We start from the raw sequence: 23549 nt of genomic DNA, 5'->3' as shown, positions 1-23549 counted from the left end.
CGCCATCATCCCGGGGCTCTGACGGCGGCACCGGGCTCTCACGGTGGGACAGGGACTGGGGAGAACGGGAGGAACCCGGCACGATGAGGGGGTGCTCTTGGAGGGCTGAACTGCGGTCTGCTCCCTCCCCACCCCCATCCCTGTACCTATCCCATCGCCATTGCATCCGGATCCCCATTGCATCCCCGTCTCCATTGCATCCCATCCTCATTCCCATCCATCCCCCCACCTCTTCCTACGCCCCCCGGACCCCCACACCCCCCGGGGCCTCGGGCGGCAAATTCCAAAGGGCACCCGGGAAGATTAATGGCGGGGCCGGGGCCGGGGCTGGGCCGGCCGGTAACCGGATCGCCCCGCGGGAGCAGGAATGCGCCGCTGACCCCGCCGTGCCCGCCTCGCCGCGAGGGTCCCGCCACGCGGGGTCACCACGGGCTCAGTCACCACGGGCACCGCGCAGCCTCTGCCCCAGCCAGGGACATCCCTCAGTCCCCAAACCCGGTGGGGCTCCGTTCCCCGATCCCCAAACCCAGCGACACGTCCCCGCGTCCCAGGGACAGGCAGTGGCCTCGGGGTCTCTGTGATGGGGGTGACACAGTCATCACGGTTCCCGTTCCGAGATGGGTGCCACGTGCCATCTCCTCTCCCCACATCAAGAGGGGCACCAGGGGCTTCATCTCCCTCTTCTCGCCCCAGCCTCAGGGTAGCAGAGACCCCCCTACAGCCCCCAGGGAATGGGGATACCCAGTGTTGTGCCGTGCCGTGCCGTGCCGTGCCGTGCCGTGCCGTGCCGTGGGGGATGTGGCGTGGGGACTGCGGGGGCCGTGGGGGCTGCAGGCGGCCGGCTCGGAGCAGCTGTCGGGTCTAAAGTTACGGTGGCGGCTGGGGGCGGGGAGCGAGGCCCGGAGAGGGACGGGATCCCCATGGTGTTGTCCCCGCTTAGGGTCCCCCCGTTGTCCCACCCCGAAGGTCCCGCGGGGCGCAGGGCCGGACCCCGCCAGGCGGGGAGGATGCAGGACAGACCGGGGCTAAGAATAGCGCTGGGGTGGGAGGAGGAGGAAGGATGGGGCTTCCTCTGCGACGCCTCTTCTTCCTCCTACCAGGCTCTGCCAGGCAGCACGTGTGACACGGGGACACTCCGAGTGCCACCTGCCCCCCCGCTGTCCCGCACCCCCATTCCCAGTGTGACAGCCCGTGCTGGCGGCTGCACTCCACAGTGTCCCCTGGAGCACCCACCGTGCCCGCTGCCCGTACAAGTGCCAACCCCCATCACTCCCGGCCGCTGTCACCCCCACGCTGCTGTCAGGCCCCATCACCGCTGTCACCCCCCGCCGCTGTCACCCCCCGCCGTCGCCGCGTTTCGTTGCACTTCACTTTTTAATTAACCTCGGGGCGCTGCCTCGCCGGGGTTAATGGCAGCGGTGACCCGCGCGGCCATCGATCCCCCGAGCCCTGTGCCGTGCTCGCAGCGACGGACGGTCCCCTCGGGGTCCTGCGGGATGACAGGGGCGAGTGCCGCCCCCCCCCCACCCCGTCCTACGCATGGCAGAGCCCCGTGGGACCCCCGGGGTGCCCCCACTCTGCTGCCACCACTGTGGCGGCGAGGGACTGTGGGCACACATTGCTCGAGGTGTCCCCAGCCAGGTTTAGGGGTGGCCCTGGTGCCACGTCTCCCCCCCTCCCCCCCCACATTGGGGACCCCCTCCCGGCCATTCAGCGGTCCCGTAGCCGTGCCAAAGGCGGGGTCCCGTCCCCCAGCAGCCGCCCCAGCCCCCTCCCTGCTCAGGTGCCCCTGTCACCCCTGCGCACTTTAATCCGGGGGTCGTTCATCTTGGGCGGGGGCCGGGCTGTCAACGCCCAGACGGGCCATTTCCGAGCCGAGTCCCCCGCGCTCAGCCCTAATTGAATCCTCATGGCCCCGCCGCCGCCTCGGCCCCGCCGCGGCACCCGCCACCGTCCCGCTGCCCACAGCAGGTCTCCCAGGGGTCCCGGTGCCATGGGGAGGCTGGGGGTGCCCCACGCTAGGCACCCGCCGGAGGCACTCGGAGCCCCCCAGCCTCTCCAGCCGCCCCATCCCGCTGCTGCCCCCCCTCTCCCGGCACAGAAAACCCCGCTCGGTGGGCAGCGGGCACGGCCCTGCCCCACGGCGGGACGGGGATCCCACGCCCCAACACCCCGGCGTGCCCCCGCCGCACCACAGCCGCAGGTCAACTCTGGAGGGACCCCGACCCCATGGGGGTCCCAGCGGGTCCCTCTGCTGGGGCAGGGGACAGGGAGTCCCCGCCATCCCGGCCGTGCCGTGCGGGGGTCAGGGGGCGTGGGCGGGCGATAGCTCGGCGGGGGGGCAGCGGCGTTTGCTGCAGCCGGAGCCTTTGAAATGCAACCCCCCCCCCCCGCCCACGGCCCATTTGGCTGGAGTTTGGCCCAGGCACAAATGGAGGCCCCGGAGCGAGCAGGGGATCCCGGGGCGGGGGCGGGGGGTGCGGCAGCTGGGGCTGGGGCTGGCGGGACCCGCTGACCCCGGCCCGTCCCTGGCACTGGCACACGTGGCTCCACGCGTGTGGCGGCTCTGGATGTGAGCTGGTGTGTGTCCGTGAGCCCTCCATGCGCACCTGGACACGGCTGCGCACACCTGCACGTGCCTCTGCACACCTGCACACGCCTGCACACAGCTGTGCCCGCACACACGGCCGCGGGGAGTCTGCTGGGCTGGTTGTGCCCACACGGACACACGGGTGTGGCAGCAGTCGAGGTACGTGCAGGGCCCCGTGTGTCCCCAGTCCTGCACTGTCCTCCATGTCCATATTCCCGTCCCCATCCCATTCCATCCCACCCCATTCCCCCACGCTCCCCCCGTGCTCAGCCCCCCCGGAGCGCGGGGGGCGATGCCGCTCGTGTTAATGAATCGATGATTTGCCAACAGCCCCAGGGAGGGATCCCCGTCTCCCCTGGCTCCCCCGACTCCCGACACATCCATCCCCATCCACCGGAGCCAGGTGTAATCCCATTATTCGCGGCTCCACTGAGGTCCCAGCCCACCACAGGGTCAAGATTTATTGCCAGTAATTGCTGGGGTCCCGTCCCCCGGCGCGGGGGGGCTCCCGGCACCCCCCCGGCGCTGCCGCCACTCCTTACACTTTAATTCCGCACCGAGCTGTTCCCTTATTAAAGGAAAATTCATTTGCCAGCGATTTCCATGTGCCGGGGCCGCGCGGGGCCGCGGCCCTAATCGCGTTACAGAGCGCTGCGGCGCAATATTGGGATGGAGCCGATAAATAATGGATCAGGGCGGCGCGGGGCGGGGGAGGCGCGTTACGGGGGCGCCGCACCCCTAATTGTGTTACCCCCGGCACTGCGCTGGCACCCCAACACCCTGCTCCTGACACCCCGCCTCCGGAACCCGGGCACCGCGCTCCTGGCACCCCAGCACCCCGTTCCTGGCACTCCACTCCCGGCAGCTGGCGGAGGTGTGCGGCCCCGGGTGGGGGAACACCCGGAGCTGCCGGTGCTTGGAGCCGCGGCAGCCCCCAAGATGGGGGATGCTGGGTGGGGGGACACGGCAGCCCCAACCCCATCACGAACACCCCCTCGGTGCCCCCTCACGGATAAACACAACCCCCCTCGCATGTGCACACTCATGTGAACACACACACACACACACACACACGCACAAACACGCGTGGGCCCCGCTGCTGCTCATCGTGGGGATGGGGCGTGAGGGGCTGGGAGGTGGCCGGGAGCTGAGTTCCCAGACCTCCAGTGACCTCCCAGAGACCCCCCAGGGACGCCCCCGGGGTGGAGGAGTGGGACCAAGGCAGAGGCTGTCAGTGCCACACCAGCTGAAGTGCCCTGGGGTGCCCTCAGCCCCACGCCGTGGACGTGCCCATCACCGCCCCCTCGGGCCACGGGCACCCGGCCAGCGCCTGGCACTCTCCCGGCCCCGCAGGAAGCTCCCATGTTCCTGCAAAACCCCCAAGGGCTCGTTTTGTTCCCACCCTGTGGCCTGGTTTGGGGTGAAAAGCGTTTCCCATCCTGTGTTCCCGGCAGCTGGAGCCGGCACTTCCTACACCGGGGGGAAGCTGGAGGGGTCGGGCAGGGTGTGGGGGGCTCAACCCACCCCGGCAATGTCTCACCGGCCACCTCGGGGCACGAGTGGGGGCTCACGGAGGGAAGGAGGTGCCAGCACCATGATCTGGGAGCATCCCGGGGCGCAGGGATTCATCACAACTGCTGAGGAGCAATGCGTGGGGATGATGGGGGGGTTGATCAGAGGGGACCATGGGGTGGGGGGGTGACATCCCATCCATCAGGGTGAGCACCACTGCTGGAGATGTGCCGGGTTCCTGCAGATTTCCGTGTCGCAGCCCGGTGGGAGCACTCCCACTTTCCCAGCCCTGGACTCGGCCGCCGAGATCCCGCTGGCCCCGGAGGAGCTGGAGCGTTCCAGAGGGGTTTGCTCAGCGGGTGGGCGGCCGCAATTCCCCATCACCACGAGAACATGGAATCACCCTGAGAAGCGATTTCCCAGTGTGTGTCCCAGAGCGTTAAACCAGGACTGAGATCAGGGCCTCCCCACGGAGCTGGGATCCCCGGGAATGGTTGGGACTCCTGGGAAGGGCTGTGACCCCCCATTCCCTGCTCACCGGGCTCCCAGGGCCTTGTGGCCGGCACGGTGGCCTCATGCCAGCAGTGCTGCTGGAAAGTACTGGGCTCACAGGGGTCCAGCCGAGTCCAGGACCACCGGCAGCTCCCGTGGGGGGAGTGGGGGTCCCCGTGGGGGTACCAGCTCGCCTGCATCCCGGGACGGGCTCCATCCCCCGGTGAGAGCCGGCGGCACGTGCGGCCACGGCAGCTCCGCCATCTCCCCGCGCCCTGCGGAGAGGACAAAAGCCGCGTGCGAGGAATCCGTGCAAACGCCGCTGTGCCCGGCACGCCGCCGTGCGAGGGGCCCCGTGTCCCTCTCCCAAACCGAGCCCTCTCCCCACCCCCCCCACCCCCCCCCACCCGCCGGCCTTTAATTGCTCCGGCTGCTGGGAAATTTCAAGGTTGAATTTGTCAAACTCCGATTTCCAGCCGGGAGATCGCGTTCTGCCTTTGTCAGCAAGATTGGAAAAAATCCCCCCCCTCCGCCTTCCCGCCCCCTCCCCACTTCCATAATCCTGGCATCGGCGCTGCCGGATCCCCCTGCACCTGCTCCCCCAACCCGGCTCCGTGTGCTCCCACCGGCCCCCCCCCGCATCGTCCGCAGGTTCATTACCGCCGTGACCCCCGTGACCTCGCCATGTCCCCGATCCCAGCGACAGATCCATGGGGTCACCCGATGGGATTGGTGCTGGGGGGTGCCGAATCACCTCTCCAGAGGGGCGATTCGGCATCCCCCAGCCCCAAACCCGCCGGATAATCCGGACGCGGCGTCGCCAGCCGGGCCTCACCTGCGTGTGCGGCATCCCGGGATTTTTACGAGCGGCCGAAATCCCGGAGCTATTTGTACCGGGAAAGGGCAGCGGGAATGTGGGGAGGGGGGGGGGGGAATTTATGGCTCTGAAACCCAAAACCCACCCAAAAGGGCTTAATCACTCCCAGCCGCGGCCCCGATGCTTTTATGGGGCATTTTAGAGCAAAAGAGCCAATAAATTTTTGGGTGAGGGTAAGAGCCACGGTGAGGATGAGGAGGGAGCAGAGGAGGAGGGGGGACCCACTGGGGTGGGTTAAAATGGGGGAGACGACGGGGGGGAGGCGCGGGGCTGCGCCCCGGTAGTGGCGGAGAGGGGTCGGTCCCCCCCCCCTCGACAGGGGGGGCGTCCGTGGCTCCTCCTCCTCCTCCTCCCGGTATCCCGGGGCTTTAAGGCGGTGGAACGGGAATCGCGGGGCTGGGGGGGGGGGGCGGCGGCGGCGGGTCCCGGTCCCGGCGCGGGTCCCGCGGTCCCGGCATGACCTCAGCGGGGGAGGCGGCCGGTTCCCCCCCGCTGCCCGCCGCGGTCGGCGGCCACCGGCGGAGCCCCCTGGACCGGCTCCCGCCCCCCGCCAACACCACAAAACCGCTGACCCCCTTCGGCATCGAGGACATCCTGGGGCGCCCCAGCGGCGGGAGCCCCCCCGGGACTGGGACCGGTCCCGCCGCCCCCCCCGCCCCGACAGGGCCCCGCGGCGGCGGCTGCGCCCCGGCCTCACCGCTCTGGGCGCTGGAGGAACTCGCCAGTAAAACCTTCCAGGGGCTGGAGCTGGGAATGCTGCAGGCGGCCGGAGGTACCGGGGCCGGGGGGCTGCTGGGGCGGGGGAGCTCCGCCGGGAGCGAGGAGGGCACCGGGCAGGTGGCGGGGACGGAGGGCGGTGGGGAGGCCATGGCGAGGCCGGGGACGCCCGTCGTCCCCCGTCCCGGGAAGTTTCCTCCTTGTCCCGGAGGGGCGAGCGCGGCTGGGAGACCCAAGAAGCCGCCGGTGCTCGGCCGGGACACCGGGGACACGCGGCAGACTCAGTCCGAAGGGAGGGAGAAGTCCCGGGGCCGGACACAGGGAACCGGAGCGAACCCCGGCCCCGTGAGCCGCCACAGGCACCGAGGCACCGGAGCTCCGGGAGAACCGGCAGCTTTGCCGGGAGGCGCGGGACCAGGCGCGAATCGGTCCCGCCGAGCCGTGACCGTGACCGTTACCGTGACCGAGCGCGGGGGCCGAGTGGCGGATCGGGCCCGCCGGCAACGGAAACCCGGTACCGGCCCGACCCTCGGCGGGGACGGCGGCTCCGTCCGGGATTGGCCTTCCAGAGCAACCCGGTACCGGCGAGGTCCGACGGCCGCTCACAGATGGGGACTCACGAACTGGTCCCGCAGCTCCCGGGCTCGGCCGAACCGGGAGGACGGGCGGACATCGACAGACAGCACGGCGCCTCCGGGAACGAAAAAATCCGTTACTGGGTTGGAGAGACGGACACGGACGGAACGATCGTGACTCCAGGATTAACGGGAAATCCCTCACACGGATGGACACACGGACAGGCAAAGCACGGCGTCGCCGGGAATGAATAAAACCGTTACCGGGACAGACAGACCGACGCGGACAGACCGAAAAGGCTCCGGTAATTAACGTAGAAAAACAACTCCTTACCGAGAAGGACGGAGAGAGTCTCCGCGATTAACGTGAAAAAAAAAAAAACCATTACCGGGACGGACAGACCGACAGTCACGGCAGAGCCGCGTGCCGGTAATTAACGGACACGGATGGGCACAACGCGGCTCCCGCCGGTAACGAAAAGCCCTTCGGACAGACGGACGCGGACGGCCAGATCAGCAGTGAGTAACCGAACCTTCGTTACCGGCCGGACAGATGAACAAGGATGGAGCCGGGCTCCGATAATTAACGGGGAAAAAAAACCCTAAGTAAGGAGAGGCGCTCCAGTAATTGAGGAACCCACCATACCGGGCAGACAGACGGACAGACAGAGCTGTGATTAACGAATAAACCAACCCGTTAACGGGCGGACAGTCGAACAGAACGGGGACGCCACACGCGCCCGGTTTTAAGGTAAAAACCCTCGTTATCTGACGGACGGACACGGCAAAGAACGAAATAAGTGAGCGAAAATATCGCATTACCGGGCGGACAGACGGACAGGAACGGAGGCGAAAAAATTCCCTTTTCCGGGATGGACAGACGGGTAGAAACGGGGCCGATCTGGGCTCCCGGAATTAAGGCAAAAAGGCCCGGTACCGGACGGACACACCGACAGAAACAGCGTCGGAAAAAAATAACGAAAAAGCCGTTACCGGGTGATCAGACGGAGAGAAATGGGAGAGACAGGGGCTCCCGAGGCGGAGGTAAATTCCCGTTACCTGCCGGACAGGAGGACAGACACGGGACTAATAAAAATGAACGAAAAAAACGCTGCCGGCCGGCAAGACGCGGGAGCGATCGGGGCTCCCGGAGCGGAGGTGAAGCTCCGGTACCGGCCGGACGGTGGATGGACACGGCCGAGCGGGGATCTCAGAATTAACAAAACCCGGTCGCGAACCGGCGGCGGGTAACGGCGGAACGAGCCGGGACTGCCGGACAGAGGGAAGTGCCGGTAACTCAGGTAAAACCTCGTTACCGGGACGGACCCACGGACACAGCCGGGACAGCCCAGGGCTTCCGTGATGAACGAAAACGCCTCTTCGCCGCGACGGAAGGACGGACTGAAAACGGAGCCATCAGGGCTCTCTGAGCAGGGGTAAATCCCCGTTACCGGGATGGACGGATGGACAGAAACGGGGCCGATCGGGGCTCCGAGAGCGGAGGGGAAGCCCCGTTATTGGACTGACGGACGAACATGGGATCGATCGGGTTTTCGTGACCGCGGTAAAGCCGTGCTACCGGGGCGGATCGACCGACTCGGCCAGGACGGCCCGGGGCTCCTCTACCGAGCGAGGAGTGGAGTCTGCGCTGCGAGAGACCCTGGGAGCCACCGCTGTTACTGAGGGATGCACGGCCCGAGTGGCCTCGGCAAGCCCGTGAGCGGCGTTATCGGCAAGCCCGTGAGCCGTGAGAGGAGGATCGGTGCCGCCGGCAGCGGCGGGGCTGGAACGGACCAGGGGCGGGAGCGGGAAAGAGATCGGGACCGAGACTGGGATCCTGCCGGCGGCGTGGAGCCGTGCCCGGGGTGGAGATCCGCGTCTCGCCGGGGGTTCTCTGCGTTGCTGGCGGCAGCAGTGACCGCACCGGGGCCGAGAGAGGCGACGGGATCGGATCGGGGGACCAGCATGGCCCCGGATCTCCTGGAATCGTGGGGAAGAAGGAGAATCCCGGCTCCCTACGGAGGCTCCCGGCTCCGTTCCGGGCTCCCGGAGCAGCCGCCGGCGGGACACGAGTGTCTCAGCCTCGGTCGCAGCGGGGGCGACTCCGACACGACCGAGGCCGCTGTAGAACGATGACTCCCGGCTTCCGGCACCGGCTGCGGTTTGGTTTGCTCGGTTCGGTTGGGCACGACTCGGTTTGGTACGGCTCGATGTGGGCCGGTTCGTCTCCGTTCGATCGGGCGTCGGCGGGGCCGGGCCCCACCCGCAGAGCTCGGCGCGGCTCGGCGGGGCCGGTGCGGGTCCCGGTGCGGCTGCCGTTACCGGTGCCCTGGCACTGCTGTGCCCAGAGACCAGGGCCCGCAGTGCTCGGAGTGGGTTCCGGTGCGGGTGCCCGTGGCTTTGACCTGACGCCGCTGCCCCGCAGGTCGAGGCCCGCAGTGATCTGCGCGGCTCGGCAGTGCCGGTCCGTTCCGGGTCCCGGTGCCGGTGCGGGTCCCGGGGCCGTTACCGGTGCGATGCCCTGCCCCCGCCGCCCCTGCAGGCACTTCACCGCCGGGCGCCCGCGGGCCGTTCCCCGGTGCGGGTCCCGGTGTCGTTCCCCGTTCTCTGTGCCCTGATCCCGCTGTCTTCGCAGGTCCGTCTCCGCCGGGCGCCTCGGGCCCGCGCCCTCCCTGCAGAAAGCGTCGCAAGTCCCGGACCGCGTTCACGGCGCAGCAGCTGCGGGAGCTGGAGCAGCGATTCCGGCGGCAGCGCTACCTCTCCCCGGTGGACCGGGACGCGCTGGCGGCGCGGCTGGCGCTCTCCGCCGCTCAGGTCATCACCTGGTTCCAGAATCGCCGCGCCAAGCTCAAGCGGGACCTGGAGGAGCTGCGGGCGGACGTGGCCTCGCTGCAGGCGCTGCCTCCCGCCGCCCTGCAGCAGCTGGCGGGGCTGCCCGAGCCCCCGGGGGCTCCCGGTACCGGCACCGGGACCACAGAATCCGCCGAGCTCTCGGAGGAGGAGATCGACGTGGCGGACTGAGCCGAGCACGCTCGGCTCCGTTCGGCTCCGTTCGGATCCACTCGGCTACATTCGGACCGAGACTGCTCCGTTTGGATCCACGCGGGTCCATTCGGGCCGGCTCGGCTGAGTTCGGATTCACTCGGGTCCGTTCAGGCCGAGACCGCTCCGTTCGGATCCGCTGGACTCCGTTCGGCTCCGTTCGGGTGCACTCGGGTCCGTTCGGACTCACTCGGCTCCACTGTATCCACTCGGCTCGGTTCCGACCGGAGCCGAGCCCAGCCCCGCCCCCTCGGTGCACCCTGTTTCGGGTTGGTTTTTTTTGGTTTTTTTTTGTTTGTCTTTCCATTGTTTTTTTAAAATTTTATTTTCTATCGGCCCCGGTGTAAATATTTGCAATAAAGGCGACACCTTAATATGGACCCCAGAGCCTCCCACCCCCCACTTTTTTCCGGGCGAGCACCTCCCACCGCGGGCATTAATTTGTTTTAACCCGTGATTAATTACCGGCTGCGGCCGCCCCTGCCCCCTCAATCTGCATATTAATCAAATTGTATTTGATCTCACGCCTGTCACACCCCCCCCCCCCCCCGAAGCTCCTGTCACCAGCCAGTGACATTAAGAGGGGGCTGGAGACCCCCCCTTTACTGTCCCTCGGGGCTGGAGTGACATGGGGGGGTGACGGGGGACAGAGGGGGGACACGGGGTAGGCAGGGACATGGGAGGGCTGGAGCAGTGAGGGTCCAAGACTGCAGTGGGGAGGGGTGGCAGAGAGACTGGGGGACACCAGCTCAAAGGAAGGCGAGAGAGAAAAACAAATCCCAGTTTTATTAAAAAACTTGTACAAAGGGTACAAATCCCTGAGGGGCCACAGGGCACAGCCCGGGCCCACCCCCCAGCTCAAGGGGCTGCAGGATGGGCCCTGACCCCCAGCACCCCCAAGGCAGAATGGGGAGACATTCCCACCCCCAGCAGTGGGGGACAAGGCACAGGCAGGTGAGGGGGGGCCCTGGCAGCCCCCCAACAGAGCAGGGTCAGCTGAGTAGCCCCCTGGGGATGCCCCTGCCCCTGGCACGGGGCAGGGGGGCCGGGGTGGCGTGGGACGGGTGCTTGAGTTGTAGCAACAGCTTGCTGCCCTCCACGGTGGCACCCTGGGGACAGAAGGAGCTGGCAGCTGGCACCAGGACAGGTTCCCTGTGGGGACGGGGTGTCCCAGGGCCACCCCCAGCTCACCTGCATGGCTCTGTAGGCCTCCTCGGCCTCCGCCTTCCGGGAGAAGTTAATGAAGGCACAGTGGCGCCCTCGGAGCAACTGCATGGAGCGGATCTCCCCGAACCTGGGGGGCAACAGTTAGAGATTCCTAAATGGGAAGGAGGAGAGTTAGAGACCCCCAAACCTGCAGGGTGGGAGGGTCAGAGGCCCTCAAACATGCAAAGCAGGTTTAGCAACCCTCAACAGCCTGGGAAGGATGAAATACCTCCAAAGATGGAGAGAGTGAGACACCCCCAATTCTGCAGAATGGGGGAACAGACACGCCCAAACCTGAGGAGGAACAGTTAAAGACACCCCAAGCTGTGGGATAGGGACCCCCAAACCTGGGGGCAGTGTGTGTGTCAGAGGCTCCTCCCCAAGCATCCCTTGCAGGTCAAAACCACCAAAAATGAGGACAGAGACAGAGATGGGGAGCTTGGGGGTCACCAAGGCTATGCCAGGGGCTTGAGGGGGAAAGGTCCTGGGGGTTACTCACCGGCCAAAGGCATGATACAGCACCTTCTCGTTGATGTGGGAGGTGACATTGCCCACCCAGAGCGGGAAGCAGTCCCTGCCAAGAGCCATCCTAGTGTCAACAGAGCCAGCACTGCCCCACGGGCACTCTGGGTGCCCCCCCCACATCACCAGACACCCGTACTTGGCAGGGTGGTTCGGTGGCAGTGTCAGGTGGCCACTGGTCACAGCAGGTTCTGGGTCTCGTGTGGGGCTCCCAGCGCTGCCTCCCGTCACACTGGTGCCACTTGTGTCCTGGCAGCTCCTGGTCACCCCTCTTGCTGCTGAGGGGCCAGAGGGGTTGAGCACCCACAGGGATACCCCCGAGGCCCCCTCAACCCACCCACCCCTGTCCCTTACCCGGGAGAAACAGCGGCTCCTTAGCCTTGAGCAGGAAGGGGGACACCAGGACACCCCCGGGGCGGCTGCACTGCTGTGAGGGGACAGGGGTGAGGCATAGGGGGCACAGCAGGACAGGGGGCAGGGGATGGGGGCTTGGGAAAGGGGGTCTTACCTGCAGCAGGGCCCGGCAGGCTTCCAGCTGCGTGGCTACCTCGGCACAGGCCCCATCCTGCAGCAGCAGCTCCTCAAAGGTGCGTGCAGCCTCGGCGTAGCGCTGGGGGCCAGAAGGCACCTACAGCCCCCTGCCTGGCCCCACAGGCACCCCACACTCCCCACCCAGCCCAAATGGCACCTCAAAGCCTCACTGACATCCCCCAGTCCAGCCTCACTCCACTAAAACCCTGCAGCACCCCCACAGTCCCCTGCCCAGTCCTCCCAGCCGTGGCATCCCACAGCCCCAATTCACACCTAACACAACCCATGCAGCCATAGCACCCCACAGCTCCCCACAGCACCCCTCAACCCCCAATCTGATCCCAACAATAGCCCACAGCACCCTGCAGCCACTCTGAAAGCCCCATACTCACTCCTGGCACCCTGCAGCCCCTCACCCAGCCATGGCACCCACCAGGCCCCACCCCAAGATCCCCACCCCCTCCAGCCAGCCCCACAGTCCCTGAAGCCACCCCAGGTACCTGAAGCCCCCGCAGGGCCTTGCCCTTGCGGAAAGAGCCCTTGGGCCAGCCCGGCCGCAGTGCCAGCGCCGCCTCCGCATCCGCCAGCGCCTCCTCGTATCGACCCAGCTTCTCCAGGCAGTACGAGCGGTTCCCCAGGAGCCTGTGGGGATGGGGGTGTCACTGCAGCCTGTCCCTCCCACCCCAGGATCCCCAGGCCACCCCAAGACCCCTCTGCTCACCGGTGTTCCTGGGGGTTCAGCTCCAGGGCGACGGTGAAAGCATAAACAGCCTCAGTGTGTTGGCCCACCTGGGCCGCTGCGATCCCATGGCCTGGGGAGGTGACACAAGGGTGGTTAGTGAGGACACAAATCTCCCCAGGGAGGGACAGTCCCCCTGGCACAGCCCCGCTGAGCTGGGGAGAAGCAGGGAGAGCCCCCAATGTCCTCCCCTCACCCCTCTGGGGGTCCCTGCACTGACCTGCGAGCATCAGGCTCTGCTCTACCGTGCTGGGGCTGGGGGCCCTGGGCTGGAGGGGCTGGGGGGGCACAGGCCTCTCCTCAGGGTCCCCATTCCCCTTCTCTGGCACCTTCCTGCTTGGCTCCATGTTCTGGGTCCCAGGGGACCGGTCACTGCCTGGGGGGGGCAGCCGGACCCCCGCCTTCTCCCGTGCTTTGCAGACGAAGGTGCAGCTCAGGTCCAGCTCCTCCTGGGGAAGCAGGGAGAGATGGGCAGGCAGAGCCTCTGGAGCCCCCACCCCCAGATGGCTCCCCTGGGGTAACCGTCCCTCACCTCTGTCACCTCCGTGTCCTCTGGACCAGGCTCCCCTGAAGGGACTGGGGAGTCCCCAGGGCACGGAGAGGGCTTTGGGCAGCATCCCTCCTCCTCAGCACCATTCGGGGGGGGCCCAGTGCCCGCAGGGCAACTCGGGGGGCTCTGCAAGGAGAGGGAGGGGGTAAGGTGCCTGGGGTAGGGGATGCAGCCTGGCCTCATCTCTGGGGACTCCCAGAACAGCACGAGGCGGCCGAACTGGTCACTCACAAGGTCAGTGTTCTCTTTGTTCTTCAGCTCTTGACCCAGTTTCTCCCGCTTCTTTCTGTCTTTTTGTTTCTGGAAAGGGAGAATGTGGACCCATGAGCAGGTGTCAGGCAGAGAAATGCAGTCCCCACAACCCCACCGCCCTCAGCCCTCACCCTCAACTCAGATCCCCGAGCTCAGGGACCTGCTGGCAGCACTCTAAGAAGCAGCGACCCAAATCCCCAGGGGCTGGCAGTGCCCCTTCCCAGAGCTCACTCACCTTCTTCTTCAGCTTCTTCTTCTCTGCTTTCCTCTTCGCCCTCTCCTCCTCCGCCACCAGCTCCTGCGCGTTCCTCTCGGCCTCCTGCAGGAAGGATACCCTGAGTCAGGATGTCCCCGGGACCACGAGGTGGGACCCCTCCCGTGATGTCAAACCGGGACCCCTCAGCCCCTGGAGAGCAGGAGGGGGGATTCCCCACCTCTGCCGTGAGGCTGGTCCGGCAGGGTGTGGGCAGCCGGTCGAGCAGCGCATCCAGGGCGGTCGGAGAGGTCCGGGGGAGCTGTGGAGGCGGCTCCGAGCACAGGAAGGACTTCCGGAAGCCACAGTATCTGTAGGGAACGGGCCCCTCTGCGACAGGAACATCCCAGAAATCGCCCCGGTCCTCGTAATCTGTGTCGAACTCGTTCTCATCGTAATCGTCATTTCCATCGCCGTCGTCATCCTGCAGCTGGTAGTAATCCACCCTGGGGCCTGGCAGGAGAACGGGGGATGTGAGGAGCAGTTCCAGGCACCGGACACCAGCAGCCCCCACCCAGTTCCCCCTCCCCTGGCAACTCCCGAGAGTGGGGACCCCCCGGCAGCCCCCGCCCCACTCACCGTCGTCCCAGAGCAGACACAGCTCCCCCGTCTTATACTTGATCACAGTCTGGGAGGGGCCCTGCGACGGCACCGGGAGGCCGCCGAAGCTGGACATACGGTGCCAGGGGCAGAAAGGCGCTGTGGGAAGCGGAAACACCCATGAGCCGGCGGAGGCGGAACCGAAACCAGGCCGCCACCAGGCCCGGCTCCGGGTTCCCACCCCTGCGCCCCCCGGGCCCCGCTACGACCCGTACCGCCGCTCCAGCCAGCGGGCCCGGGCGTGCAGCCCCAGGGGCAGGCAGCGGGGGCAGCCCCGAAGCCGGAGCCGCCTAGTCCGGGCCCGGGCCCGTCGCCATCCCGCGTCCCGGCCGAGCCCCACATCGCCAAGAGCCGCCGCCACCGCCGCTCCTCAGAATCGCATCACGGGGCCTACCGGAAAAACGTCACGGCGCCGGTTGAGGCCGCCCGGCCGCCATGTTGGGTGCGGGCAGGACGGCGGCCCGCAGGGCCCGCACAGCGCAGGACCGGGGCTCCACATCTTCTCCCGCCATCCCCTCCTGCCTCAAGGCCGTGGACCCGGCCGCCCCCCGCCGCTCGTCCCGCCCCCCACGCCGGGCCCCTCCTGGCGGCCGGTTTGGCCCAGCCCTCCGGATTAGCGAGGGCGCGGCCTAAGCCTCTTTGCTGCCGCCGCCCCCGGGATGGCCCGGCATGGACGCCGGCGGCGCTGAGCGGCGCGGCGGAGAGCTATGTCTGCAGGTGAGGCCGCTAGGGGCAGGGGGGCTCGGACAGCCCTCACGGGGCAGCGGTGGGGCCGGGCCGGTAACGGGGTGGGGCGGGGGGGTACCGGGCCCAGGCAGTGCTGTGTCTCCATGGCAACGGCACAGGGGGCGGGGCGGGGCCAAGACGGCCGGTCATGGTTGGGGGCGTGGTCACAGCAGGCGCTTGTGGGGCGTGGTCTGGGGCGTGGTGAGGGCGCGGTCACTGTTGGGGGCGTGGTCAGTAATGGGCGGGGTCCGGGATGGCCCCGCCCCTCGCCCCGGCCCGGGGGTCCTAAGCCCCCCGTCCTCCTCCAGGTGGGCGACGCCGGCCTGGGCGGCCTCATCCTGCTGCTGCTGACGGCCCGGCCGGGACCGGGCGATGGGGCTGCCCGCGGGGAGCCGCCCGAGCCCGGTGAGACCCCCGAGGGCTGTGGGGACCACAACGGGTTCTGGGGGGCTGCGGGGATCCTGATGGGGCGCGTGGTCCTGGAGGAGTGTGGAGGGTCCTAATGGGGTTCAGGGTCCTTGGGGGAGTATTGATGGTGTGTGGCGGGCTATGGGGACCCCAGTGGGCTGCGAGGTCCTGGGGGGCTGCAGGGACACCAATGGACTATGGAGGTCCTAGGAGGCCTGTGGGGAATGTAACGGGGGGTCCTGGGTGTCTCAGGGTTAGGGTGGCACTGTGGCAGTAACGGGGAGGTGTGGGCAGGCGCTGCCCCACACTGAGGTTCTGTGCTGCACTTTGGGGTTCCCACCCTACGCCATGGTCCCTGAGGGTCCCGTGCCCCCCAGGCGGGTCGCGGGGCCCTCTGGCACGCTCCCTGCAGCGGGCAGAGGCCATGCTGCGCAGTTGTGTCACCCCGGGACTGCGGCGCCTGCTGTCCCCGCGGTCGTGCCGGCGCGGTGACGGTGATGAGGATGACCACGAGGATGAGGATGAAGCAGCGTCCATCGTGGTCCCACTGGAGCAAAGCTTCCTGGGGCTGCGCCGCTGCCTCTGCGTCTGGGAGGACCCTCGCACCGAGACTTTCCTGGGGTACGTGCGGCCCCATCCCAGCGGTGCCGGTGACTTCTCCGAGGACGCCGTGCGGCAGCGCGTGGCGGAGCGGGGAGCAGCCCTGCACGGGCTACTGCAGCACCGTCACCAGCTCCGCCTGGCCCGCGACTTCACCCGACGCCTCAAGGCCTCCTCTGACTTCCTACGGCGGCTGCTGGCGCTGCCGAGGCCCGGAGAGCCTGGGGACCCCGCGCCGGCGCTGCAGGAGCTGTGCCTGGAGCTGCGGGCACACGCGGGGCACTGGGCTGCGCTGCTGCGGCGGCTGCGGGCGGACGCGTGGCTGCGGGCGCTGCCAAGGCGCCGGGGCGAGGCCGTGGTGCACATGCGGTGGGCGCTGCTGCTGCCCGCCCTGACGGCCGCACGCCTGGCCAGGCAACACATCGAGGGACGGCTGCAGGAGCTCGGCCGCCCCGGCACCCCCGCCCCGGCCTCTGAGTGCCTGGCTGACCTCTTCCAGGGGCTGGAGATCTACAACCACGTGGTGCAGGGGCTGGCGGAGGAGCTGGGCCCTGAGGGGAAGGCCCCCAGTGCCTTCACAGTGGGTGGGGTGCTGCAGTTGCTGGCGGCCGAGCGTGGCCGGACCGTGGCCCAGAGGCTCCAGCCCCTCCTGTGGCCCCAGGATGGGGACATCAGGGATGGACACATCTGCTGGAAGGACGTGGTGGTGCCGTGGCCACCAGGACGCAACGCTGTGGGGATGGGCATGGGAATGGACACAGAACCTTCTGGAGCAGAGGTGCCACCAGCGCTGGCGGCTGAGCTGCAGGCGCTGTGCCAGGAGGACGAGGAGCTGATGGGACACGTTTTTGGGGTGCTGGTGGCCTCAGCTGACAGCCTGTGGCAGCCGGTGTTGTCGGAGAGCCCCGAGCCCCTGGGGCTGGTCCCGGGGCTGCGGCCGGGCAGTGCAGGTGGCTGGAAGGCCGTACGGTGGCTGGACGCTGCCCGCGGCCCCGCGGCCACCGCACTGAGTGCCCGGTACCGCGTGCTGCTCTGGGAGGCTGCGGGCGCTGTGCTGGGGGACAGCCCGGGCACTCCTCCTGCCACCCCCGGAGCCACTGTCACCGCGGCGTGGGAGCTGAGCCGTGCACTCACTGTTGGTACGTGGGGATACAGGGGGAGTGCGGGGCTGTCTCAGGGTGTCCCTGCCCTGCCCTGACCCCCCATGTGTGCCCACAGCCCGTGTGCCCCCTGAGTGCCAGGAGGAGCTGGGAGGGCTCTGCCTGCGCCTGCTGTGCCGAAGCGTCCTCTGCAGCTGGGACATGGGTACGGGGGGCTGGGGGAGCACAGGGTGGGGTACAGGGGGTACAGGGTGTGGGCTCTGGGGTACAAGGTGGGGGGCAGGATGTGGGGCACTTGGTGGGTAGGGGGTGAGGAAGTAAGGTACACTACGAAGTGTTGGATGTGGGATATGGGGTGGGGTGTGGGGTGCAAGTGGGGGATGTTAGGGCCTTCTGACTGTTTCTCCTGCAGATTTTACCCGTGCTCTGGGCTCAGGGCTGTCAGACAAGTGCTTGGAGGTCCCAGAAGGGCCCCCGGGGCCAGGGTGCAGCCGCACGGCCCAGCAGCTCCAGTGCCTCTTCCCAGCTGTGGCACTGGCCCTGCGCTGTCTGTGCCTGCTGCCCACCCGCCCGCACGGTGAGAGGGGTCCGGGGAGGACAGGTGGGTCTAGGGGTCCTCTCTATGCTGACCCCCACCCACAGCCCCCCCCGGGGGTCTCTGCCTGCGGCTGCAGGTGCTGGGCCGGTGCCTGGCGGCGGTGGCGGCTGCCCACGCGTGGCTGACTGGCCGGGCCGGGCGGTACCTGGCGGCCTGGGCGCTGCCTCAGTTCCTGCTGGTCACCCAGGGAGACCTGCAGGTACGGGGCACAGGGGTTACGGGGCTCTGGGGGGACACGGAGGGGCTGGATTCACTCCACCCTCTCCCTTCCAGGTGCTGAAGGCAGAGGCAGAGCAGCTGATGGTGCAGGTGAGCGGGACCTTCCCGGAGCCAGGGGACATTCATGGGGACAGCCCCCTTGAGCCACTCCCCAGCCCGGGGTCCCCGTGGGAGCTCCAGCTGTGCCAGCAGATCCGTGACATGGCCAACAGCATCCAGGTATGGTGGGACCGCGGGAGGGGGATCCTGAGCATGAGGATGTCACCCCGTGTCACCCGGTGTCACCCTGTGCCACCCCATGTTCCCCGTGTCCCAGCTCTTCTCCAGGGACGTGCTGCGGATGTTCTCCACCAGCTGCAAGCGGCTCTCGGCTGAGATCTTCGACCAGACCATGCCACTGGGCCGGCACTGGCGGCTCGGGCCGCGTGCCGGTGGGTGTGGGGGATGTGGGGTGCTTGGGGGGGGCTTTGGGGGGTCACTAAGCGGGGTCCCTGTGCTCCCCAGAGCTGCCCAGTTCCCCCAGCGCGTACGCAGCGGCCGCGGTGCAGGCGGTGCTGGGGCAGGTGCTGCAGGGGGCCCAGGCCCTGCCTCACGATGCCCAGGCGCCCACCCTGGCACGGGTCACCACAGCCTTCCTGGAGGCCTGGATGGATCACATCCTGACCCGCCGGATCAAGTTCAGGTACTGGGGAAGGGGGTCCACAGCCAGAGCCACAGCCGGTGGGCAGTGCCAAGGGTCCCAGTGGGGGTCCTGGGGGTCCCAGTGGCAGTTCCAGGGGTCGCAGTGGCAATGCTGGGGGTGCCGGTGTGGTCTTGGGGTCTTGGTGGCAGAGCAGGGGTCCTAGTGACAGTGCTGGAAGTCCCAGTGGTGTGGCTGGTGGGCCTAGTATCAAGCTGGGGGGTCCCAGTGGGCAATGCCAGGGATCTCAGTGGCAGTTTCAGGAGTTCCAGTGGCAGTGCTGGGGGTCCCGTGGCAGGGCAGGAGGCCCGATGGCAGGTTGGAGTCCCTGCGACAGTGCCAGGGGTCCCAATGGGGGTCCTAGTGACAGTGCCAGGGGTTCTGGTGGGCAGTTGTGGGGGTCCCGGTGGTGGTCTTGGGGGTCTGATGGCAGTGCCGTTGTCTCCGTGGTAGTCCCAGAGCATAGTGGCAGTGCCAGGGGGTCCCGGTGGGGATTCCAGGGGTGCCATGCCCACCCTGACCCCCATCCCAGCCTGCAGGGTGCCCTGCAGCTCCGGCGGGACTTCGAGGCGGTGCGGGAGCTGGTGTGCTCAGAGCGCTCCGGGCTGGCTCCCGAGGCCCGGCAGGCGCTGCAGGCCCTCTGCGTCTTCCAGCACACGGACGCAGCTGTGCGGTGCCTCCTGCAACAGCCGGGGGGGCTGGGGGGCCCCCCTCGGGGCTGGAGCGGCCTCCGGCGCTGTTGTGAGAGCGGGGTGGGCTGAGAATGGGGTGGGATGGGATGAGACAGGGCGGGGATGGGATAGTATGGGGATGAGATGGGAATGGGATGGAGTGGGATGAGGATGAGATACGGTGGGGATGAAATGGGAGTGGGATGGGATGAGGTGGTGTGGGATTGGGATGAGATGGGGTGGGGAAGGGATGGGACAGCGTGGGATAGGGATGGGGTGCAGGGATGGATGGGGACAGGGAGAGAGAAAAGGATGGGGAGGTGCATGGGGACAAGAACCCCTACTGGGAGCAGGATCTGGTATCCCAGCCTATCCATCCCTTCCCAGGCTCAGACGAAGGTGCTCACCCCTTGGAACCATCCACAGACCCCCTCCCTGGCCAGGACCCTCTGGAGGGGCTGGGACCAATCCCAGGGACCCCCGTGCCAGCTCCGCAGGCCGATCTCCCGTCCCGTCCCGAATCCCCTTTCCCAGGCAGCCAGCAGCAGTGGCTGTCCCTGCGGCTGCACCGTGCCCGCCGCTGGCGCGTGCCAGGGCTGCCATGTGTCGGGAACAGCCCCGAGGGCTGACCTGGAATAAACATGGCAACACCATGGCTGTGGCTGTGTCTGTGGGTGGGATACGGGGGGATGGGGGTCTGGCATCACTGGGGTGTGAGCCTGGGATTCCAGCTGGCACCAGTTGCTGGTGGGAAGGATCTAACTGGAACTCTTGTGGGGAGACTGGTGGGGCTAGGGGGTCCTGGAGGGGCTGGGGGTGAAGGGTGGGATTCCCTTGGGGTTCCTGGGGGACACTGCAGGTGCATAGCAGGGTGGTTCTAGGGAAGGCTGGGAGTCCATGGGAGTCACTTGGGTATTCCCGGAGAGGCTGGGGGAGAGATCAACGATCATAACAAAACGGACGGGAGGGGCGTGGGCTGGGTGGCAGGGCTGGCGGGGGACACCCTGCGGTGTCGCTGTCCCCTCGGGGCCGCTTTGGGTTCCGCGGGGTCCTTGGGAGGACCGAGCCTGCTCGTGCTCCTCCCGCCCGCCAGGGGGCGCTCGCGGAATTGGCCTCGCCACACGTCGCGCAGCGCTGGCGTCACGAGCGCGACTGCCCTGATGGCGGGCGAGCGGCGGCGGCGCGGCGGGGATGGACCCCGGGAACGGCCCCGGGAGCGGCTCCGGGAGCGGGACCCGAAGCTGCGGCAACAACAAAAGCCACCTCGAGGCTCCGGTTGGGGTCGGACGGTGCTGGCGCTTACAGCAGCGGCGGCAGCGCTGGCGCTGGGTCTGGCGGCGGCAGCGGCCGAATGGAACCGGTGGAGCGAAGCCTCCCGCCTCGTCACTCCCCACCCCGCGCCTCCCGCCGTCCCCCCTGGCTCCACCGGGCCTCTCGCATCGCCCACCTACTTTTGGGGCACTTACCGGCCTCACGTCTATTTCGGGATGAAGACGCGGAGCCCGCGCGCTGTCGTGACCGGTGAGGGGCGCGGGGGGCTCTGCCCCGCCCTGGGGCTCGTCCGGCCCCGCTCCCACCACGAGAGCTGCCCCTGACACCTCCCCGCCCCTCCAGGACTGATGTGGCTCCAACACGGCGGCAACTTGCGGCACACGAGCGAGCAGAACGACGGCGTGTCGCGGTATGGGTGGCTGATGCACGACGGGGAGAATTTCGGAGTGCAGGAGATCCGCGATGAGGGGCTGGTGCTGAGAACCGAATTCGTGAAGCAGCCGGGGGGAGACCATGGCGGCGACTGGAGCTGGCGGGTCACAGCAAAGATGGAGGTGAGGGGACGAGGGTGAGAGAGGGGTTGGGATGCCGGGGAGCTTTTGTCATCCTCCTCTTCTTTGTCCCCAGGGCAAGGGTCCGGCCCCTCTCCTGTCCCTCTTTTTCTACGTGGCCACGGATGGGCAGGGGACGCTGCGGCCGGTGCTGGAGAACGGGACACGGCTGGCAGCCGTGGCAGGGACGGCAGAGGAGCTCGGGGACTTCACCCTCACCTTCCTGCCCCCCACTGGGGAGGGTGGGGAGGGGCCCAAGTACGCGAGGTGAGTCCCTGGGCTGCAGCCCCCAAACCCTCTGTGTCCCCTCCATCTGCCCCCATGTCCTGTTTCCCCTATCACCACCATGTCCCCCATCCCTGACTCTCCTGTCCCGCACAGTTACAACTTCCTGGCCGCGAGGGTGCCGGGGCTGCACCGTCTTACCGACCTGGTCCGTCAAAGCCTCCGTGAGAGCTCCGTGTTCTCCCCACCGGGCCGGCCCCGCCGCCGCTTCTTCGGGGTGTCCAGCACCGGGGGGCTGCCCGGGGAGGCCCCGCAGGGGCAGCTGCTGCTGCACCAGGTGACGCTGGAGCCACCAGCGGTGCTGGAGGTGACGTTGGAGTCGGGCAGCGCCGCGGGGGTACGGCATGGGCGGTTGGCGGGGCCAGCGCTGAGCGCAGCGCTGGCCTGGCACACAGCCACCTTTGAGCAACGCTTCGAGGACACCTTCGGGCTGGGGGCACGTGGGGTGTCCCTCCCGCAGCGCCGCTTCGCCCAGGCTGCACTCAGCGAGATGTTGGGCGGGATCGGCTTCTTCCATGGCCGCTCCCTTCTGCGCTCGGAGCGCCGGGAAGAGCCGGTGCCTGGTGCTGAGTCCACGCTGTTCACAGCCGTGCCCTCACGCTCCTGCTTCCCGCGTGGCTTCCTGTGGGATGAGGGCTTCCACCTGCTGCTGCTGGCCCGCTGGGACCCCGCGCTGGCCCGTGACATCCTTGCCCACTGGCTCGACCTCCTGAACACCGACGGCTGGATCCCGCGGGAGCAGATCCTGGGGGACGAGGCGCGGGCCCGGGTACCCCCTGAGTTTGTGCTGCAGCACAGTGAGACGGCGAACCCCCCGACGCTGCTGCTGGCGCTGGAGCGGCTGCTGCCCGACGCGCCCCTGCCCTACCTGCATCGCCTCTTCCCGCGCCTGCAAGCCTGGTTCGAGTGGCTGAACCGCACCCAGGCCGGCCCCGAGCCCTTCACCTTCCGCTGGCGCGGCCGCGACACCGACCCCGAGCGCTTCCTGAACCCCAAGACTCTGGCGTCAGGGCTGGACGATTACCCCCGTGCCTCCCACCCGTCCACGCAGGAGCGGCACCTGGACCTGCGCTGCTGGATGGCGCTGGGCGCCCGCGTGCTGGCAGCGCTGGCCGAGCGCCTGGGCGAGCCCCTCGCGCTCTATCGTGACATGGCCGAGGCCCTGAGCGACAACGACCTGCTGGACCGGCTGCACTGGGCACCTGAGCTCAGCACCTTCGCTGACTTCGGCAACCACAGCGCGGCCGTGGCTCTGCGCTGGCACCGCCCGGCCCCTGTGCCCGGCCGGCCTCCCCCGGCCCCACAGCTGCGGCGGGAGGTGCGGGAGGCGCCGCGGCCGCAGTTTGTGGGTGCTTTGGGCTACGTGAGCCTGTTCCCGCTGCTGCTGCAGCTGCTCCAGGCAGACTCCCCACGGCTGCCGGCGCTCCTGGGCTCCATGCGCAGCGAGAGGCAGCTCTGGACGCCCTTCGGGCTGCGCTCGCTGGCCCGTGACAGCCCCTGGTACCTGCGCCGCAACACTGAGCACGACCCCCCATACTGGCGCGGCTCCATCTGGGTCAACATCAACTTCCTGGCACTGCGGGCGCTGCACAGCTACGCACAGGCGGCAGGGCCGCACCGGGAGCGCACGGCCGAGCTGTACCGGGAGCTGCGCCACAACCTCGTGGCCAACGTGTTCCGGCAGTATGAAGCCACCGGCTTCCTCTGGGAGCACTACCGGGACAGCGATGGCACCGGGCAGGGTTGTCACCCCTTTGCCGGCTGGTCTGCGCTCGTTGTGCTGGCCATGGCTGAGGACTATTAATGTGTGGGGTTCTGCGTGCCTCCGCCTGCCTGGCGTGCTCAGGGCCAGGGGAGGTGTTGGGGGGCTGTGCCAGAGCCCCCCTGCTTCCCCTGCAATAAACCTCTGTGACTGTGGCCTCTTGCCACCCATGTCAGGGTGTCACAATGTCCCCTTCGCTGACCCCAGGTCAGACTGGTGC

The 23549-nt window shown here is 68.1% G+C and overlaps 4 protein-coding genes across 6 annotated transcripts; 3 read left to right on the top strand and 1 right to left on the bottom strand.

Annotated features, from left to right (window-relative positions):
* Window positions 1–5893: 5893 nt before the first annotated feature.
* Window positions 5894–10185, top strand: LBX2 (ladybird homeobox 2). Its single transcript, XM_048303771.1, has 2 exons — window positions 5894–6243; window positions 9399–10185. Exons 1-2 carry the CDS (start codon window positions 5928–5930, stop codon window positions 9782–9784), a joined length of 702 nt encoding a protein of 233 aa, XP_048159728.1. The 5' UTR covers window positions 5894–5927; the 3' UTR covers window positions 9785–10185.
* A 517-nt stretch (window positions 10186–10702) lies between these two features.
* Window positions 10703–14887, bottom strand: TTC31 (tetratricopeptide repeat domain 31). 3 transcript variants are annotated; one of them, XM_048303746.1, is made up of 15 exons: window positions 14674–14887; window positions 14438–14557; window positions 14040–14311; window positions 13841–13924; window positions 13585–13653; window positions 13336–13479; window positions 13024–13252; window positions 12786–12876; window positions 12565–12706; window positions 12042–12143; window positions 11888–11960; window positions 11673–11811; window positions 11511–11585; window positions 10997–11099; window positions 10703–10914 (listed from the first exon to the last, which is right to left on the bottom strand). In XM_048303746.1, exons 1-15 carry the CDS (start codon window positions 14798–14800, stop codon window positions 10798–10800), a joined length of 1887 nt encoding a protein of 628 aa, XP_048159703.1. In that variant the 5' UTR covers window positions 14801–14887; the 3' UTR covers window positions 10703–10797. The 3 variants fall into 3 exon arrangements, with proteins under 3 accessions (XP_048159703.1, XP_048159705.1, XP_048159706.1); XM_048303748.1 differs by lacking the exon at window positions 10703–10914 and having other exon boundaries at window positions 11031–11305; XM_048303749.1 differs by lacking the exon at window positions 10703–10914 and having other exon boundaries at window positions 11033–11123.
* A 206-nt stretch (window positions 14888–15093) lies between these two features.
* On the top strand, window positions 15094–20112 carry CCDC142 (coiled-coil domain containing 142). Its single transcript, XM_048303740.1, has 11 exons — window positions 15094–15175; window positions 15493–15589; window positions 15970–17331; window positions 17411–17497; window positions 17705–17869; window positions 17935–18089; window positions 18164–18328; window positions 18426–18540; window positions 18614–18791; window positions 19321–19529; window positions 19847–20112. The coding sequence occupies exons 1-11, from the start codon at window positions 15128–15130 to the stop codon at window positions 20086–20088; spliced, it is 2823 nt and encodes a 940-aa protein (XP_048159697.1). The 5' UTR covers window positions 15094–15127; the 3' UTR covers window positions 20089–20112.
* A 475-nt stretch (window positions 20113–20587) lies between these two features.
* On the top strand, window positions 20588–23499 carry MOGS (mannosyl-oligosaccharide glucosidase). Its single transcript, XM_048303742.1, has 4 exons — window positions 20588–20980; window positions 21074–21285; window positions 21359–21549; window positions 21664–23499. The coding sequence occupies exons 1-4, from the start codon at window positions 20620–20622 to the stop codon at window positions 23369–23371; spliced, it is 2472 nt and encodes an 823-aa protein (XP_048159699.1). The 5' UTR covers window positions 20588–20619; the 3' UTR covers window positions 23372–23499.
* Window positions 23500–23549: the final 50 nt, after the last annotated feature.

The sequence above is a fragment of the Corvus hawaiiensis genome, chromosome 5 (assembly GCF_020740725.1).
Source record: "Corvus hawaiiensis isolate bCorHaw1 chromosome 5, bCorHaw1.pri.cur, whole genome shotgun sequence".
Lineage (NCBI taxonomy): Eukaryota > Metazoa > Chordata > Aves > Passeriformes > Corvidae > Corvus > Corvus hawaiiensis.
This window is presented reverse-complemented; position numbering and strand designations above follow the sequence as displayed.